The sequence below is a fragment of the Pagrus major genome, chromosome 15 (genome assembly GCF_040436345.1).
Source record: "Pagrus major chromosome 15, Pma_NU_1.0".
NCBI classification, from domain to species: Eukaryota; Metazoa; Chordata; class Actinopteri; order Spariformes; family Sparidae; genus Pagrus; species Pagrus major.
This window is the reverse complement of record NC_133229.1, coordinates 15,841,677-15,862,176: the sequence shown is the minus strand read 5'-3', so window position 1 is coordinate 15,862,176 and position 20,500 is coordinate 15,841,677. Positions and strand designations below refer to the sequence as shown.

Here is a 20,500-nt window from a genome sequence, read left to right as displayed (position 1 = left end):
TGGTGATGAGGTGCACTCTGGTCAAAAGAAAGTAGTTCCTTCACAAAACTGCTCACAAAAAGGTCTGTGGGTTATCTTGAGTAAATAGGTCATGATTTCTGGAATTGGTTTTTCAAATGTATTTTTTTTCTATTTCACTATATTTGAGAGGAGGCAGCCATCGCCAAAATTCGGCAACTCACACCAAAACAATTCTTCATGGATAAGCACTACGGGTAAGAGGAAAAACATGTATTTTTGATGTTGCGGTGAACTGTCCCTTTAACACTGTGATGGGTGGTAAAGGTTGACTGGGACAACTGCAACAGATACCTTGCTTTAGAGCTGGTGTACGTTTCTCCATATGTAACATGGACTTTAATTGACAGGCAGCTGTGTGTTGCAAGCTGCTATGGTGCAAACAAGAAGACAAAAGTTTCAAAAGTTTGCCCATAGAAGACAGTTAGTGTGGACAGCAAGGGGGCCTCTTCCGAGCTCGCAAACAAGATTTTAACTGCCAGTTATACCTGATTGAAAACCAGAGAAGCAGGGTAGGGGGAGGACAAGGGGGCGGCCACCCTGCAGCTCCACAGATGTGGATTTCCACACTCCTCTCAGCCAGTCAGAATCCAGGCAACAGCAGAGCTCGGGGGCAAATGGAGTGTGACTAGCCCATACATTCACACACGTTTGTTTGAACACGCAGATATGCGACATGTCCTAGTCACTATCTTTGCTCTTTCTAACTTAGGAGGAAATGGACATTTTTGTTGGCAAAGACTAGATGCAAACAAAGCAAAATCCAATGTCCTGACACTGAAAGCTCTCCAATCATACTGCTTTCTCTATCTCACCAGCCTCCCTGCTGATAGTCAGGCCAGACTTTCATCAAGTGCGAGAGCCCCAAGGGGCAACGGCACGGAATCATGTGTATTGGTAAACACGTGGGTGGTCTATTTTTTAGTCCTTCACCAAATTACAGGGTTTGAAGCCAAATGACTGACTGGCTGAAGTATCCTCGGGAGAGAATCCCTTATAGCTCCACAGCATGCACTTTGACCTATTACCACTGATGTAGAAGATCGATGAATTTCTACATTACACACTAGACACAAGTACACTCCGTCGAACACACTCACAATCAAAGCCATGACTTTGCTGATAGGAGGGGAAAAGTCACCACAGAGCTTGCTTTTCTGTCTACATTAGTCAACTGGGGTGACGGAAGGGGACAGTTGCCCTCTTGAAGCCTTAAAATAGCCCTGGGCATGTGCCATCTGCTTCCCCCAGGAGTTGAGTGGCAGGGCCTGAGGGGCCCCTGAGTCGCGGCCACTGCTGCTCTTCTGGTGACACTTCCTCATCGAGAGCCTGAGCTATTCTCAACCTCTCCATGATGGTTGCACAGCAGCACGACCACTCGGGAGACACGCCATCCACTTCCTAGGGCATGGATCCTACAGTGCCTCCCTTTCATCGCGTGACAATCTCCAGATTGTCCAGAGTGGACAGTGGTAGAAATGTGATAAAGAGTAATGGAAGGATTAGCTGGACATTACACAACATGTGTTCCTGTCTAGGGTTGTTAAGATTCATCAAAAACTATTTTTAAGAAATATTTTAAGCAAAAATGTAAAATATTTACTGGTTCCAGCATCTTCAAGGTGCAATATGTAAGAACTGGTCACCTGTTAAGAGGGGCAGCACATCACTTGAGTAACCACTAACTGCTGCTAACTTTAGCTGCCATTAGCTAGTTAGCTGGCGAGCAGTCTAGACTGGGCGCCCGGGAAGTGTTTGTGTTTACATTACTAGGAAAGGAGCTTTGGACCAAGAAGGGCCAAGGCTAGCTGGTTAGCATGCTAGCTTCAGTAGATATCTCTGGGACACAATAAACAGACGTCATAATGGTTTTTCCTTTATATTGATAATTTAAGTTATTTTTGTTATGTTTTCTACTAAACTAAAATACTTAAATATTGCACCTTTAAATGGAAGGATTTGCTGCTTTTCTTTCTCATTTATGATAGTAAATGAAGAGTGTTTGGGTTTTGATCTGTTGGTTGGACAAAAGAAGCAATCTGAAGATGTCACTGGGTCTGGTTAATATAAATAAGTCTAGCAGCCCGAATGTAGGGTGCACAAGTTTTCAGAGGTCTAGGAAAGAAAATAACATTGGGAACCTTGGACTACATGGAATGACTATCCGAGAGCTACGTGAGCACTACACTTCAGGTCCCTAAGTGGTTAAATTTTCACTAGATTCCATGTGGCTGATCACCACCGACTGTGTCCCACCTGGAGCTCTTCTCAACTGCTTTGGTCACGTTTTGCTCCCTCTGTTCCACATTATAGCACATATTTAAGCCCCCAGTAACACCTCTAGGAGAAAGCTCCAGCAGGAGTTAAAAGAGGCGAGTGGGTGTGCCAACAGCAAGGTGTGGAAATGTTAGTGCTGATGAAAAAAAACACCTCAGCAGCAGGGTGCCCCAAAGCTTCATTTCTTGCTGACTTGTGCCAAAGCAACCTTCAATTACGAACACTACAATGCCAAAACGTGGTTAAAAAAGAAAAAAAAAGTTGACAATACCCACTAAGGGGCATGTGTTTGCACACTAGCCAACATATGACTGGAAAGATTGAGTGGGATGGATGTTTCTGGAAGAAACCTTGTGAGTTATTTTGTGTCTGTTTGTCAGAATGCCCTACTTCTTTCCCTTCATTCCAGCTCGAGCTGAACCCAACCACCCTTGACAAGATGATTAAAACAGGGCCAAAGGTCCTTCAGCTATGAACACGTGAAACTATATAAAATTATGTAGCCAATAAAACACAAATGGTTATGACATATTTTAGTAGTAAGGCCCCAAATATGCCAACCACCCACTGTTATTTAATGTTTCATAAAAGTGATAATCATAAAACTATTAAATGCCTATCATATAATGATAGGATTTACAGAATCCAGTTAAGCCTGCTGCATACCTTGGCACAGATAGTAAAGCTTCCAATAGTATTTCATGGCTTGTGAGATCTGGACAAACCATGAATTTAATAGACAAAACAAGCCTAGACTTGTTTTGTTGCCTGGACTGGTTTAGCTCAGTCATGCTCGCAGGAGTCATGAATTTTCCACCATAACAAAACACAGCACTTTGACAGTGTGGTTTATTGGAAGCAAGGTGCGATTTAACCTTTAACACGGCCAACAAACACATCGTCTTATCTCTATAGAGTCATTACAGGTTGTTTAAAGTACTGGGCATCCCTCTGACACGGAGATCATCTCAAGTATTTTTCGCTACAACAGGTTGAAAAGTTGAAAGGTCAAGTGCAGCTTGCCAGCCGAACGTCAGGCCAACAAAGTGTTTCAGACATTGACCTCTCACCTCTGGTTAAGCTCAGGTGACCTCTCTTTGAACGTAAAAAAACAAACAAAAGTTCATGAAGACCTCCTCTTCCAAACAAACATGATCGTTGACAACCTAGCTGAGAGTGAGGAAGGTAGTTTTTCTTTTTTGGTAAAGCTGAATCTTTAACTAAAAACTTCATAAATCTTGACTCTTGATTTAAACCTCACTGGAGACCATCACGTCTCAATATTAGCTTATATAGTGAGAGAAAGTGCTTTGTGGGGGCTCCATCTTTGCACAACACTTGTTTGGAACAGGTTCATTGGTTTGAAAGGGGCATCCTCGAAAGGCTCAGTCGTTCCCAAGGATGGGGCGAGGCCACTTTGTGAAACATGTGACTGTGTAAAAGATATTACTACAACAAAGTTAATTTGCAAATGATTGCTTTCTGTTTTATTTACTTTTCAGGCATCGTCCCAACTTTTGACGAATTGTGGTTGTATATGGAGAGACCCACTCCTTACTGTCACCTTGCTTAATCACACTGTTTCTCATCCGACCTGTTCTGCCCTTGCAATTCTTGTTTTCCTCCTGATAGAAGCCCCTGTGAGTCGACTCTTATCCGCTGACCGATGCTCCTGTCAACAAGCACACAAAGTCAAACAGCACTAGTGTTTGCTCGCCCTCGACTACTGGCCTCAATTATAGCCAACACCTTCTTCTATCCGTTACAACAACACTGCAGGCTGTTAACCAGGGTGACACCCAGACACAACACAGCCTTTTAAATCAATGGAAAGCTGCTTGTGTCAAGCTTAACTAGTCAGCATTTTTCAGAACAAATACCAGTTGCTGTTACTTTTTCAATAGTTGGTCCCCAGGTCCCAAATTTTAGTGAACTGATCCAATATGCAACAATAAAGTCTCTCCAAACGTGGGACTGTCATGCACAAATCAGCAACAACAATGTAGCGTTAGCTAGCTAGCTTGTTAGCTACCGAGACATCAGAACACTAACAGCAATTGTTTTATGCTTGTTAAAAAGAAAAAGGACCATAATACATTGAATCGACTCAGAGTTCTCATAACCATTGGTTTGAAGTGTGCCCTTTCCAACCAAAGCGAACTAAGTGCTGGTTCTGGGCTGGTTCGGAGTTGGCTCAACCTGCGTTTTCACAGGCATGAGAATTACCACAGAGTGGTGATTCTGCCTATGTGCCATGCCTACATTGGCATCCAAACACGACTGGTACTCGGCCCAATGTTGCTGGAAGTAGGCACTGGCTCCAAACCAGCACCTGAAGTGATATGGATGAAAAGGGGTCACCTTTGGAGGGCCATGTAGCCCTAACACCTTGCCCTACACCCTCTTTCCCAACAAGAGCCTTAACTACCAACCCCGAGGCGTGTGCACACAAAACGGATGGGTGGGGCAAAGTAGTGAGACAAAGGGTTTATTGGGATTGGGCCTGTACTGTTGGCTAATCCCAAATGCCAGCTCTACTTCAGAGCTTCAATTTTGCATTAAAGGTGAAGGAAATTCTGGAGAAAGATAGTTGATTGTTGAGTTCCCAGGCCATCAAACACAGATGCTTTGGCTTGGTGTATTTGCGTCGGTATCTGACAACCTGGTACTGAGACTCAACCATCAACTATCTTTCTCTAGAATCACCTACTCCACCTTTACGGTTAATGGAATTCAATCTTGTAAATGCTGCAATTACACAGACAGAGACAACACAAATCACAACTGACGCATGAGTAAGATCATGTGAGTCAGACCAGCTGAGGCAATGTGTATGTGTGTTCAGAGAGAGAGAGACGTTGTGGGTGGGTGGGATCCACCCACAGCTTCCACTAGGACTTAAAGGGACTTATTAACACTTTTAAGTATCTCAAGTGGTGTTAACATTGAGGTTATGTGTGTGGGGAGTGGCTGCATGCGGCAGACAGTGTCATGTCTGCTGAGTCGTCTTTGTCAAAGACGGCCCAAGAGAGAGTGTGAGGCAAGATTGCTTTGCATGGAATGTCACAGTTGATTTACATGTCAGAAACAATTTGGACGTGTGTATTCTGCATGTATGTGTGTGTGTGATGATGTTGCTGGCAGCAGCGGTGGTGGCTGTTGTCAAACTGGTGGTGTTTTTCCAGGCCAAGGGGAGAATCTCTGATGTGTGTGTGTGTTTTGTGTGGGGGTGTCTGGCTCTCCACACGTGAGCTCAGCTGACCCAGTTCAGGAACTACATGCAGACCAGTGTGTGTGCGTGTGTGTGTTTGTACAGACGTCCCTGCGGCCCTGTTCCCCTCACCCAGAAGTAAAGAACTTTTAGAAAGTTTGAGAGGATCGAGACATTAAAGTCTCTCTCACAGACAACACACACACACACTCCCTTTGAAGCTGACTCTTCTCAAAACAAGTGCTAAAAAAAAAAAAAAACTGGTTGAATCGAGATGGCCTCGCCTCCTCCCAGTCTTGACAGAGAGAAGGGGGGGGTGGGGTGTGGGTGGGGGCCACCTCACACTCTCTTTAGAAGACCCACCAATTCTCATTCGCATCACAGTGCTTCTCCTTCTTTAAAAACACACACACATATATATACACAGGGACTCATAAAACACTCGAGGAAAAAACAGCTATTCCAGTCACAATGAGAAGTATGTGAGAAATGTCTGTGATGGGATGGATGTGGGTGAGGGCCATTCAGCTGGGAATGCAAAACTGGGCCTACTGGGTTAATTAGTTTTGACTGGTGGTTCTCAGCTGCTGGTAATATCCTCAAAGTGGCATGTCAGACCTACTACGACACTAGCTGGATAAGGAAACAACTTAGAATAAAAGCATATCTTTTCTTTTGTTATCCTCTAGTCTTGTCTAAGTAGGTTTTAATTAAGAATTACCTGCCTAGATTTGTGAATTAAGTAGCACCCAACAACTAAATGAATAGCTTAAAGTAATCAGTCATATTTTCAAATTAAAATATCCATTTCATTTTATCTATTTGTTGGACATTTTCTTTGGTTGAATACCCTTACTTTGCTTGTCAGATCAGTGTCACATCTGCCCATGCTGAATCTCAATGCTTCTGTAAATAACATGTTCTTGTTCAAATTACCTGCCGTTTCACACGTGTATCTTTAGCCTTAGACAATCTTAGCCCACAGACTCATAATGCTAAAAAAAAAATCATCTTAGCGACCAAGGCCCCAGTTAGTCTGACACCTGCACTGCGTACTGCACAGAAACTAAGAGCTACAACAACAAAACTTCATAACCGCAGCGTTAGATGTTCCGTTATCATTGCTGCACTGTAAGGCTGCTTCTGAAACTAGCCTGGTTTCAGACCTCTAAATCTTCACCCACATCTCTCGTGTGTTTAATGATGGAGACTGACGGCTTCTTAATTCTCTGAACAACTGAGCAATCAGAACTTAGCGGGAGGGTTTAAAAATTGGGACATCATTTTCCTATACTGCCAAATCACTACTTTTTCTTCAGTCAAGAAAAACAGCCCCAGAAACATGGTGAGAAAAATGGTGCAGATGACAGTATCGCATTTCTAGGTTTTGTAAGTCATTTCTACTTGCAACAAATGACACAAATGGACACATACAATTGGCAGAATTAGAGAGAAAAATAGAAATTTCTGAAAAAATGACTGACACAGAAGCACCAAACCGATGTTAAAGGACAAGTGGTGATGAAAGCTGACTGTTGTGTCGCCTCATGTCGCCTGTGTCTTAGCCAATAGTTAGAGGTTAGGGGTTTGGGGTTCTGTCACAAACGGGCTCTCCTGCCAATTCAACATGCTCAATTGGCTGAAAAGCCACCGATAAGGACTGACTAGTGCCAACAGTGTGGTACACATCACAGAAACTAGGGCCACAGACGCTCACGGGCGGCCCCAACAATGGCCGATGACCGATTGTTGGACTGTTGTAGCAGGCCCCTTGCACAACGAATTGGCCGAGTCCTGTTGAGGTCAGGTAGCAAAACTCTTCCCGCAGGTAGCGTTAGTTATTCAATTCAATACTAAATCAATACTGTCGGGGACATTTCCGTATATGGGTCCATGGGACAAAATGCACCCTAATTTGTTTGTTTGTAAAAGAAGCGAAAAAGTTCTGATCTCCTGAGCTGAAAAAGAACCAGTATCTATGGTTTTTATAGCTTACACAGAAGACCGGGCCGAAGCGTGCAGGCTCTTCTCAGACAGTGAGAAGGTACTCTGGCTGGGTGGAGCTGCTCTTTGGTTGGCACGGTAGCTTACTGCAGCCGCATGCTGTCTCCATGATGACAAGAGGGGTAAACAAGCAAAGGGAGATGCAGGAATTCACACACATGTCCATGTAGCACCCTCCCTGTCTGTCCTTGTATCTCCTCCGTCTCTGTTGTGCTTTGATAAACAATCACGAGGAAAAACCCAGCAGGACATTACGACACCTTTCCAGTGAAGTTTTGCCCCGCCAGGATGACCACTTTGCTGTAACAATGCTCTCTCAGCACAAGATTGGGAAAACAGATTCCATGCATGAGAAAGCGACATGCTCTACTCATTATATACCCCTCCCACCAATCTTTCCATTGTTAAGGTGGGAGGATGGGGCAGCATAAAAACCCTACACCCAACCTGACGGGGCCCCATCTGGGAGACTGGATCCAGAGTTTTTACAATAGACACGTGACCTGTGCTACAAAAATATTGGCTTAGAAGGCCCGTAATGCATTGGATGGCCTTACAAGGGTGTGAGGAGAGATTTCTTAATATTGTTTTCACGATTTAATAAATTCTCTACACTTCCTAGGAGATGAAACGTTAATTTATTTTAATGTGAATCCGCATCACATCATTTAGAAATAACTTCTTCTGTGTATCGGGGTTGCTTAGAAACACTGATTTGATCTTCAAGCTCTGACTCGGTCGTGGCATGTCCAGGCCCATGATCACACACAAAATAAAGATCCGAGTCTGATTTCTGAATTCTGCTTTGTGGTGATCATGTCACTGAGGAGGAATGCAAACCACAAACACACTCAATCACTCAACATTTAAAGGAAAAGTTGACCCGAAAAATGAAATTCACCCTCATGCTGTCTCGTAGTCCACAAAAACATTTCTGGAGCTTCACAGCACAGCAGCATTGCAACATTCTTCTAAATAACTTGTAGATGGGGACAAAAACAATCAATAAAAACACATAAAATGGTTCCATACAGCTCATCCGGCATAATCCAAGTCTCGAGAAGCCCCAAGAACTAAAATTGATTAGATTTCTTTTTAAGTTGGATGTTTTCATCTACCCAATCTACTTCAGTTGTTTCTGAGAATGCTTTTTTGTCGTGTAGCTCCAGAAATGTTTCGTAGAAATCTTACATCGGCATGAGGATGAGTAGACAATGAGAAAAACAGAATTTTCATTTTTGTTGAACTTTTCCTTTAAACTCACAACATATTCAGTCAACAAAAGCACAAGTAATGTGACACCATCACTTGATCCATTTTTTCCAATCAGCAGAAAACCAACAGGTAATAAGTCGAAGCAAGGACGAAGGAAAGTGCAAACTGCAAGTACGACCACTTGAGTGCACATTTCTGCACGTCTGGTCCACTACACACCAACACACACAAACAGAAATTATGTGAGATTTTGCAGGTAAGGCTTATAATGTTAATTATTCATTTAAATTTCAAACAGTACATGATGATCCATAGTGGACTGGTTAAGAGATTGGCAAAGCAAAAGAAAAACAAATGTACCCAGAGATGATTAATGCCCATGAAGCAAAAAAAAAAGACAACCCAAATACTGTAAGCATGGACGTATGAATATTCCTAACCTGCAAAATGATTCCTCCATATAATATCAGCGATAGTCATTGGTGGGCCACCGGCAGGGTGTGGTTTACCTTTGTCATGGTCAGTCCTTATCATATCCATTAAGGAATTCTCCAAAGAGTGCAAGCTAAAAGCATCAAAGGGCCGATTCCGGTCCTGCAACACAGCAAAACAGGAAGAGGGTTAGGACTCAAGTGAACACCGTAGATCACAAACAAAATGAACAGTTTTATCATTTTATGGCAGCTACAGTTAGAACTAGCAGTTGGTTGCTTTACTTGTTACTTTGCTCAAGGGCAAACCACCGGCAACAACTTGCATGTACTAACAGCTCCCGTTTTTGTTAAAGGCAGGCTGGGATGCATTCTTAGCGAACCTAGACTTATATAAATTGAGGTTCTGAGACTAGATGTTAGAGGGGAAGAAGGGAAAACAGTATGCATGTGTCAGCGCTGTGGATGATGGTGAATACAGCTGATACTGAAAAGGAGATATGAATCTCAGTCTGAGGCTCTTTTTCATGTCAAAAAGCTGCAGAGAAAGCAGAGACACGGTTCTGCCCTGAGGTTCTGTCTGGATTTAGATAATTTAGTACAGAATTTCTTAAACATTAAGTCTGTAGATGGAGCTGGAACAACCCAGCAAATTTAATATGTGATATAAACAGTAACTCCTAGGGCTTGTAATTGATTAAGTACTCCTCTCTCTGCTTGTGACTAAAGCCTGACTAATACTGGATTTGTGGGGCTTATGACACCTATATCAGGGAGTAAAAAAATATTGATATTCATGTATCACCCCATATTCTTTTATACACAGAATATATAAAGAAATAAACATTTCTGCAGTGATCCCTCAAATGTGATTATGAAACACTGACAAAGATACGTATTTAATAAACTCTATTGTCCAAAATGACATCAGTGCCTTGAAAGAATAAAATTCACTGGAAATGTAATAATGACACATTACCCCTAGTACTAAATAAAGTTTTCATATCTTCTCATATCAGACAACATATACGGCGATACCGATGTGTCTGTGATAAGCCAGTATCGGCCAGTAATATTGGCTGACCAATATATTGGTTGGGCCCTGCTTGTGACCTTCTGATGGTTCAGTCCAAGGTTTCATTCATTTTGTGAAACGCTGTTGGTATGCGCTCTACTGAGTGCCATTCTAGTTTGACAGTAGATTGACGGCTTTTCGAGTCTACCACACATTCCAGGTGTATTAACAAGTTATGATCACAGGCCTGGGTATTGTTGTTTACACAAATAGGATAAAGACATATATCAATAAATATATAAAGACAATCCTTTCAGCCAAAGGTTTAAAATGTTAAATGTCGTCTGATTAGAATTAGCCATACAAGAACTTACATTTGTTCAAAACTGATAACTTTTTATTCAAACCATGAAATACCCGATCCAAGAATAACTAATGGTTACATAAAGATGTTATGCAGGCACCTTGACCACCTTATCTAATCCTATTTTTCATTTTCAATAGACAGGAATTCAGCTGTTTTTGAAGATGTTGTGCTGCAGCAGGTAGCACTGTGTGTCATTTGTTATGTATTTTGGCTATTTACGAAAACTAATTTCCTCATCCAATGAGCTAGATTGGTCCAATTGAGTCCACAACAGGACAGTTCATACAACATCAAACACCTCAAGATTCTACCGCTCACTGCTGATGAAATCAGATGCTCACTGTGTGTGAGTGAATTATGAGAATGACATGTGTGCCAAAGGTAAAGCCTGAGAGTGCCTAACCGGAGCTGGAGGCTGTAGCCTTGGCAGCTGTGTCCTGTGTCCGCTGCCCAAGCCGGGGCCACATTGTTTGCACACCACAGCTATTGTTGCCCATTCGGCTGAGCATTCAAAAGTGTTATTCCCTTCACTCTGGACCCGACAGCGCCACGTAGATAAAAATCTGCCCACTTGGTACAAACGGTAAACACTTAAAATGCTGAGCTTTGAGTTTTCTCCCCCTCCCCTCCTCTCTGACACATGTGGATGAACACAGTGAGGGGCGGAGGTCGGAGAGCTCAGCGTAGTCGGACGACCTAAAGAGATCATATATACAAAAGTCCCCAGCAGACTTTACTGTTTCACACATCACATGAGAAACCCGGAATGTGGAGAGCAGGTTCAAGTTGACCTTTCTCGACTACACTGCCGCTCGTCTTTCTTCATGACACATAAACAAGATATAAGAGAGTGTTGATCAAAAAACAAACTAGGCACTTAAGATACGAGTGAATACCTGTTTTAATAAATAAAGGCTGCTCCGTAAGGTTATGGGTGGCCAGATTCAGAAGGAGATGGTGAATTTATCATCTATTGTTTTTTTCCATGATTCGTTTTATGTTTAATATTAAAATGTGCAGCCTCACCACCACACAATCAATCAAGGGCACAGACACGCAGAGTTACAATGAACAGATGTACAGTATATCCATTTATACGTTCACGAGCCGACAGGACCGCCTCTTTATGGAGTTCTCTGTCCTGATTGGATAAAGTAGGCAGGGATACCAGAAAATGTCTTTTCTCTTTTACTGCATGAGCAGGGAGAAGAGAGACACAGGCTACTGACCAAACAGTCTGTTACAGTGATTACTGTTGGAATATAGAGCTATTTAACATTTATTTTGATAAAAAAAAATATCACTTACAGCAAGTTTAATCTAGAAAATGGTGGTGGGCAGCCTAAGTATTTTAGATCATAATCAATCTTGAAGGCAAATCGTAGAGATTGCAATATTTAATGTCCTCTTTCTTAATGTCCGCGTTTTGTTTCATAAATGACTAAAAAGTCACAGGGCTGGCCACAATCTCAACTATTAAAACTGTTGATGGTTTCGATCAATTTTAGTCAGATTTAGCAATCAATTGACTCATGTCCTCAGTACGAATGTGAACATCACCAAAGGACATTGACCGTATTGACATGGCAGCCATTTTCAGTAATGTTAGCTAAGAAGAGGTTTAACATTAGCTATTGACTAGCAGAAACCAATGGGTTATCAAATGTGCTGTTTTAACTTAAAATACGGCCCGATGGTCCTTGGGATTTTCACTATCCAACATCTTTTCATTTGTGAGTCAATTAGGAAGTGGTGAAATTATAAAATTTGTCAGATTCCTTAAGTTTATAGGACTTGCGACCTGGAACACAGCAGTACATTTGAGCTTCCAACCCTGAGCGTAATACCAGAGGAAATTGGCTGCTGTGTGAAGATGGTCTATGAACCAACATGCCCTCTGTTCCCTGGAACCTTCAGCAGTTGGTTGTGCCTTTTAATCCTAAACAATATTATATATTTTCTTTAAATGCATACAGGGTTAAATAGCAAATAGAAAGGTGAGTTGATGTGGCAAGTAAAGTAAAAATGACACAAGAAACAAACTAACGTACACCCTCACACTTGTCAAGGCTCCTGCTGCTTCACATGACCATCAGACGGCATTTGACTGTTAGACTCCACGTGTCAGTCTGCCAACCAACTTCCAACTTCTTGATCTGATATGATGTGATTATGATCACAGAGCACCTCACAAGGCACTTACATCATTTCAAATCAGAGCATCTCCTGAGAAGCTCATGTGACATTACGTCTTAAGCCTCACACTGACATGTTAACTTGAATTCTGCACATTCCTCGGCCTTTAAGCGGCACCCAGCAGCTGGTGAGTAAGAGCACATATCGGAGGACACAGGACTCAATGTTTCGCCCTGCGCTTTATCTGGAGGCGCCTGAAGAATACTGAGGGAGATCTACAGAGTGACAACAAGTACACCTGGCAACAGCTGCCCACATGACAGCATGGGTCCGGTGTGTGCACCCCTGCCTGCTGCTCGGCTCAGGAATTCGCCTGAGTTTCACTTCGGCAAACAGCAAAGTTGACATGTGGCACCCTGACCTTACAGCCCGGTGATAACTCTTCTCCAATTATGGGTGTAATTGCTAAACAGCTACGTGTGAGCTACAGCCAGGATTTCATCACTGGGGTACTCATAAGCCCTTAAATTAATACTCTCCTGTCAGACTGATTATTAAAGAGCAGAAAATGCTTGCAAATATGCTGAATGACTCCAAGCACCAATACAAATACTGGTAAAGGATAAAGGAAAATTTTTATTTCTCTGCTTGTGAAAAAGTTAATAATGCCTTCTGTGATTGTAGGCGAAGCTTTCTAATGTCTGAGAAAGTAACACTGACGACATCATCAGGGATTATTTGAGTTTAGCTTGTGACTTTAGCATTTAGTATTTGCCCAGAGTTGCCCCCATGTCTTGCATTATAAACTGGGGGACGTTAGAAAGATAAAGGCATTTGACAGGCAGGGACAGCCTAATGAAAGCTCCCATTCAGTAAATTATAGGAAAGGTAGGATCCAGCTTGACTCGTACTATGTCTCAGCCTCTGCTGCTTCAGTTTTGATCATTCTTTTTTTATATCGGTCTCCCAACATTATGGACACTAAAATTGCAGTACTAACTGAAGTAGCCCTTCAAAGTAGAGCTGTAATGCTTTGTTGATTATTTGATTGGTCAATCCAAAGAAATCATTTACAAACTATTTTGATAATCGATTTATCACTTCAGTCATTCTTTTTTAGAAGAATGTCAAATATTTGCTGGTTCCAGCTTCTTAAACATACAGATTTCCTTGCTTTTCTTTGTCATCTATGATAGTGAATGGAGAGCCTTTGATTTTGAACTGTTAATTAGACTAAAGAAGCTATTTGAAGATGTCACTGTGGGCGCTGGGAATATGTAATGAGCATTTTTCACAACTTTTTCACAGAGTAATTGTGAAAATAATGATCAGATTAATTGATAATTAAAATAATCGTCAGTTGCAGCTCTACTTCAAAGTGTATTGTTCTTGCATTGATTTATGTTAATTTGCGACAAAAGCATCTAATTACATTGTGGGTTTTTTTCCTTTAATATTAGTATTATGGCTCCAACAAGATGAGCTTTTCTTATTTTTTTGATTCATTGTTTTCTTGTTTTTTTTAAAAAAAGGTTCTAAAAAGTTTCCACTGACAAGTTTTCATATTGCTTGTCTTGTCCTACCAAACCAGTGATGTCTAACTTACAATACATTGTTATTATTACTATACACAGTATCGTTATATTATCATATTACACAGAGAAAGAGAACAGAGAACTGAATACCTAGCGTTCAAACTCAGAGTTTGCTTGACTCAAACAAATAGATTATCAGAATAATTGCAGATTTATTGTCTGTCAAGACTCTTGTCAGCTCTAATTGGCATTTATATACATGAGTGAACTTCTGCGATATGTCACTTTAACCCTAATGTTTCATCTGGCAACACTTGACCACACGAGAGTAAATGACTCTTCCTCTTCTCGGCTGTTTGCCTTAGTTTCCCTTCAGTAAACAGACCACTCTACACAGCATGACACGTGGCCCCTTGACCTTGTCTCCTGGTGATAACTGGAGCTCTGAGCCGGCCAAGCCAAGAGAAAAGAGATAGAGGCACTCAACAGAGGAAACTGCCTAGGGAGGCCTGACTGACACACACAATCATTATCTCCTCAAAAGGCTATACGTTTCAAGCCGGTTGGAATTTCAGCCTGTGCCAGGCTGTGTTTCGTCTGCACACGCAGTCCTCTCTGCAGTAACAAGTTAACATTTTGGCTGGTGCTCCATTTTCCCGAGTCACTGCTTTGATCGGGTGAACAAGTGCTCCTTTTTAAGAAAGCCTGTGACTTTAGTGGGGAGAAAAGCTGGCTTATTTTGTACGTTGGCTTGTCTGACAGACAGCATAACTAAACACAGGGAGACACATGACCAGCGATGTGCAAAAGCCATACTGTATTGGTACTGCTTGTCTACTCTGCAATCAGACAAGGCAGGATCCTGACTGAAATTAGTTTAAACCAGTACAAAACTGACTCCCTGCTGTTGACTATGATGGTGAATAATGGCTTGTTTGCTCATATATGGACCAAAAGACATGCAGCAATACTGGATGTCAGCCTGTCACATGTCAGTGTGGGACATTAAGTGATAAAGTCAGAAAAACAGGGGACTATTGTATTGAACAAGGAAACAACAATAAAGCTTTCCCGTTAACATCAGTACAGTGTGTTCCGTTTACTCTAAATACCATGTGATCACGGTCTTGAACCACATAAAAAATGAAATGAAAACATTTTCTTTGTCCTCTTGAAACTGTCATGACTCATTCTGCATTCAAAGAATAAACAGGACATCCTTGCCCTTTCCTCTGTCAGCGTTTATTATGTTACTCTAACTACCAAATGACGGTCGCATGTTGTTATATGAACCTCGAGCCAAAGGTATTTTGTTGAATTTGGACTGCTGACAGGGACACAGTCACCCATTTTCGAACTGGATGTGTTATCTAACCTTAATGCTAACTTTACTTTCGCTTGCTAGCTTAACACTTTATTTGTTACGTAAAACCTGAGTAAAATTAGCTTAAATGGACATGCAGCTTTCTCACAGCAGAAACAGAAACACACATCAAAGTCAGCAATTGCACTATGTACAATTATATGTGGAAAAACAACAAGAAGGTGTCAATTTTGGCTTCTTCTTACTGTAAATTGTTGGAAAAATAAAACTTCCTCTACCTTCAGAGTTTGACCTGCGCTCCGTTTCCGCCTCAGCTTCAAACCCCGCCCCCTATCCGGTCACAAGCCAATAAAATGAGAGCACGGCCGCTGCCTTTATGGACCGTCGAAAATCTTATAATTAGCGCACATGAAAGGCCAACAATGTTGAAAACAGCGACAAATAAATGAAGACTTTTCGCGTAGATAAGGAGGGAAGGGAAGTTGAACGGTGTTGAAAAAGGAAAAACAAAGAAATAATAATGATACATGTCGGTGTTTTGACTTTTTTAATAATGAGCATTACATCTTTCGTTTGATATAAATGATACATATTATTTCTGCTGCTTGCTATACGGTATTTTATTTTTTTTAAATATATCCGTGAAAACAAGAAATCCTTTCTGATCATCGGGATGATCTAGCGATCGAGTGCGCACACAAAGTTCCTGTCAGTCTGAATTTCGAAGGTTACGAGGAGCACCTGAATGCGTCTTGTGTCCTTTAAACCTCACGGAGAGTGAGCTGGCAGAGGAAAATTAACCATGTAGCGCAATAAACCGATCCTAGCGACTATTTCTAGGACTGACCCGGTGGTGTTTGTCTTTGATTTCAACAAAATACCAACAATCGATTATTAGTATTTGAGGAATTCACTGTCTCGTTCGAATTATTTGACCTCCACAACACAATCTGCCAGCATAAGCCATATTAAAATGTTACTACCACTACTACCGGCAAAAAAAAAACCCGAGGGTCATTCGTTAGTTCAAATAAGCCACATAAGTCAAAGCTTCGATATCGCTCATTTAAAATAAATGTCTTTTCGTGCTGAATAATTATCATAATTATATCAAAATTAACGCATCTGCAGGTGCGTCCCAATCATATGTGAGAGACATTGTATGATGTGGAACAAGATCGACAATAGTGTCAGTCATGGTATTAAATAGCCTACTTAATTGCAAATTTGTCTAATTGACTGTGAAATAAATAAATATCCTCTCAATGACTATAATGCAGCTACAGACCGATTATGAATCTGAACTGATGAGTTCAGGGTGACCTTATCCTAGCCCACTTTGTTCTATTTTTACCTCAGGTACCGATGGTTTCCCGTGGATATTTATAGAGAATACATCAAAAATAATCAGCCTATAGGTCTGTATTTTTGAGAGGTCGACCATCAGGTAAAACTGACAACGTGTCAAAGCTGTCAACATTTTTAAACAGAGGCTGAAGCAGCAGAGGTAGGCCTGAGCCTGCTCTTATTTACCTGGAAAGGCAGTATGTTGTTGCTGTTGTCAGTCCTGAAGGCGCTGTCCTCCATCCAGGGCTTTGGGGTGAGGGGACCAGGTCTCGGGAATTTGGGGGGTGCTATAACATTGCTGGAATAGGGCTTTTTCATAGGGGAGATGGGGTTCAGGGGTGACGGCACACCGACGCCGACTCCGACCCCGACCCCTACCCCGACGCCGACCGCTCTGCGCGGGTCCCTGCCTGCCTGCAGCCCGCTCCAGGGGTTGGAGGCTGTGCTCCATGCGGCGTTTTGGTGATTATTCCAAGCAGACGACGGGGCCGAAGAAGACGTCGAGGACCCCTTGCTGTTATTCATGATGGTCTGATAAGCGTTTCTCTGGGGGAAGGGGCCTTGACTGGGGCTGACAGGGGATCTCCTCTGCTGGGGCTGCTGCTGCTGCTGCGGCTGCTGCTGCTGCTGCTGCTGCTGGGCTTGCTGTTGATGCTGTTGGGACTGAGGAGCCAGGCCGATCTGATGGGAGAAATTACCCCCGAAGACCGGGTTGACGTGGTGGGGGAAGTTCTGGAAAAGCATCGTCCCGTTCACCGAGGGTATTCCCTGGAAAAAGCTATCGTCCACGGCGTTTGTGGTTCCCGTGGACCAAGTGCTCCCAAACGAGGAGGGAGGGGAGGAAAGGGGGCCGCCGGTCTCCTGCGGCTGGTGGTGGAAGCTCAACCCGGGCAGGATCGGCGACTCCATCGGCACTTTGTCCTTGCTGCTGCTGCCGCCGCTGCTGCTGCTGCTGCTGCTCAGCGCTGAAGCCGCTTGGTTGCTCCCGGTCGACGGGCTCTCAGACTCCGATGAAGAAGAAGTGGGCTCCGATGACGGGGTCGGGGTGGAGGGAGGAGGGTCTACTTGCGTCGGATCTTGCTGATGGTGAGGCTGGGCTTTGTTTTTGTCCATCAGTAAATCATCCTGCATGGTTTGCTGAGCTGCAAGGAGGGGAAACAGAGACGAGGAGTTATTATTATTATTGTTGTAATTCAGGAGATCACGCACCGGGCTGGCGGGGCTGCTGTAGTATCTGATGAACTGGGACAACTCCGACAAGGATATGATGTTAGAGGGACCAGGCAACTGCAAAGCGAATGCGTGATCACCCATTTAGCCGAAAAGAAGAAGAGGAAAAAAAAAAACACACTTCCCAAGACTACACCAGAATGATTCAGAAAATCCCACAAATTACACACGGGGCATATGGCTGCAGATATTCACCAGATTTCGCCACGTCTCGTTTTTCCTTCCACGCAGGAACTCCGGAGCTGCAATGTGAAACTGATTCAGTGTGTGTTTTTTGCCCAAGGACCTCCCCTATATTCATTTACATACGTCAGTAAATACAGCTGTCCTTCAACAAGGTTAAAAGGCAGCTCTACCTTGACCCAGGCACTTCGACACACGGAGGTTCTCTGAACTAAAACAGGAAAAAAAACAAAAGGCACACTTCGCCCCTTTTTCCTTTTTTACGCAGCAGAAAGTGACGCACCTGAGCACTTTATTATGCAAAGATCCAAACCTTTCCCTTACAATAAAACACGCATCAGTCCAATTATTCTACCACGATGTGAAGACAAAAATCATTTAATAAATAAGATGGAGTTGACTGGCCAAATTGCCAAATAATACGCACTGATATATTATGATTTATAGTGAGGGATTTTATTATAGCGCATAGAGGGACTCTGCCCGAGGTCCGCATTGACACAGCCACGGGTTGGCATTGACATAATACAAAATGTACTCATGCAACTTGCAGTTTTTAAGGCAATAATATATGCTGGAATGTCACTGACAGCCCTACTCGCTGTCCTCTATTGAAAGTTAGACTATATGTTGAAGCTTCCATGCAAAATTATTCTATACTTTGCATGTCAGAGCCAACGCCTTGCAAAAGCCCAGTTACCAAGCTCACCCTCGAATATTATCATGACGATTTTTGCATTCAGAAAAGCCATAAAGTTTCCATATCATTAAACAAAACAGTTGCAGGGCAATCTAAAATGTAAATAGATCACAGTTTGCTTGATTTCCTCAAGGCTCCACCGAGCAATTCTGACAGCTGGAGCAGATGCAAGGCACAGCCATATGCTGTGACACAGTGTCAAATCACCCAAGGTTATAAATTTTACAACATTAAAGCAAATGACAACACTGATAAGACTCCTCTTGACTGCAGGAGAGCTAACATACAGCCCACACTGAGAGGCCTCTCGACAACATGGATGCAATACTCTGTAGACTTTGTAATCAACACTCCCAGATGACATGCAGGATAATTTCAGCAGCACCATGATGGCAGTGATACAAGTTGGACTTTCAAGGTAATCGCAATAGTCTGCATTGCACACACCCCACCAGTTAATCCGTGTTTTCTCCTCCGAGAGCTGCGCGTCCAAGGTCATCAAAGCAGCACAATCAGCAGCCTGTAGTGGCTCACCTCACCGGCCCCTTCACCACACACACTGCCCAAAACCCCCTGACCATTCAAATGCCCACTTATCGCGCCGATCGAGGCACCCGATACATGTCATGAAGCTGTGTCTTGCCTTGAAATCCCCCTTTAATCCATATGTGTCCCTCCACACAAACGACAAAACAGCATGCACACACAGCGTGGTCGCCCCTCTGCCTGACGTGGAGTCTGAATTACCTTTATCGTTCACCTTTTGGGGACTCTGTAAATAAAGATATTTCTGTTTGCCTCGTCTGGGTTTAGATATGACAAACGAGCTACCCTTGTGCCGAGGTAGTCAGCAGTTGCCTCAACAGCTGATTGACTGCGGCGCATGGATGATGCCGAGGAGGCTGCAGGGAGTTGTAGTCTCTCACGATTGCAGTGGCTAGTCAACAAATATGTAGCCAGTGTTATGCCTTCTTGACTGGTGCGATGAAAAGTATCAGTTTCAAAGCTGACATATGGGCGAGGTTACAAGATGGAGCAACTGAAGCAGCAGTGAATAAAATGCATATGACTGGCACTAGTAGTCTCTCTCTCTCTCTTTCTAGTTCTCTCTCTCCCATACGCACAAACACACGCGCATGATTAACAGGCTATACAGTGAGCACTTAATATCACAATTATTTTAATTGCTTTAATCAGTTTTGCGTAAAATCTTAAGGTTATATGACTATAAAACTTTCACAGTCTAGTGAAGACAGAGAGGATGAGGAGCAAGATAACTCCCTATTTCCAAACGTCTTACCGCTTTTAGACGTGTTCTGTAGCCAGATGTGCATCTTCATGACGGTTGTACCTCCAAGAAGCCGTTGTCTCTCTTTGGCACATCTATCGGGAGTGGATTCAGGACATTAATTTGATATTTTTGGCCATAAGAGGGTGGGAAGCGTTATGGAACTACATTTCCCATGACAAGGGGAAGAGCGTTCTTCAGCGCGCCGTCCTTGTTTTG

General features: G+C 42.8%; 1 protein-coding gene across 6 annotated transcripts in view; it reads right to left on the bottom strand.

The window, feature by feature from the left end:
* cpeb3 (cytoplasmic polyadenylation element binding protein 3) overlaps window positions 1-19,809 on the bottom strand; it is a 42,804-nt gene extending 22,995 nt beyond the window's left edge. For 2 of the 6 annotated variants that reach the window (XM_073481312.1, XM_073481313.1), the window contains exons 1-2: window positions 17,067-18,204; window positions 9,166-9,319 (exon numbers count right to left, since the gene is read on the bottom strand). In XM_073481312.1, coding sequence (XP_073337413.1) covers window positions 9,166-9,319; window positions 17,067-18,194 — 1,282 coding nt within the window. In that variant the 5' untranslated portion in view covers window positions 18,195-18,204. Of the gene's footprint in view, window positions 1-9,165; window positions 9,320-17,066; window positions 18,205-18,305; window positions 18,441-19,740 lie in introns of those variants that run through there. The other 4 variants (XM_073481315.1, XM_073481316.1, XM_073481317.1 and 1 more) reach the window with 3 other exon arrangements.
* Between the last annotated feature and the right edge of the window lie 691 nt (window positions 19,810-20,500).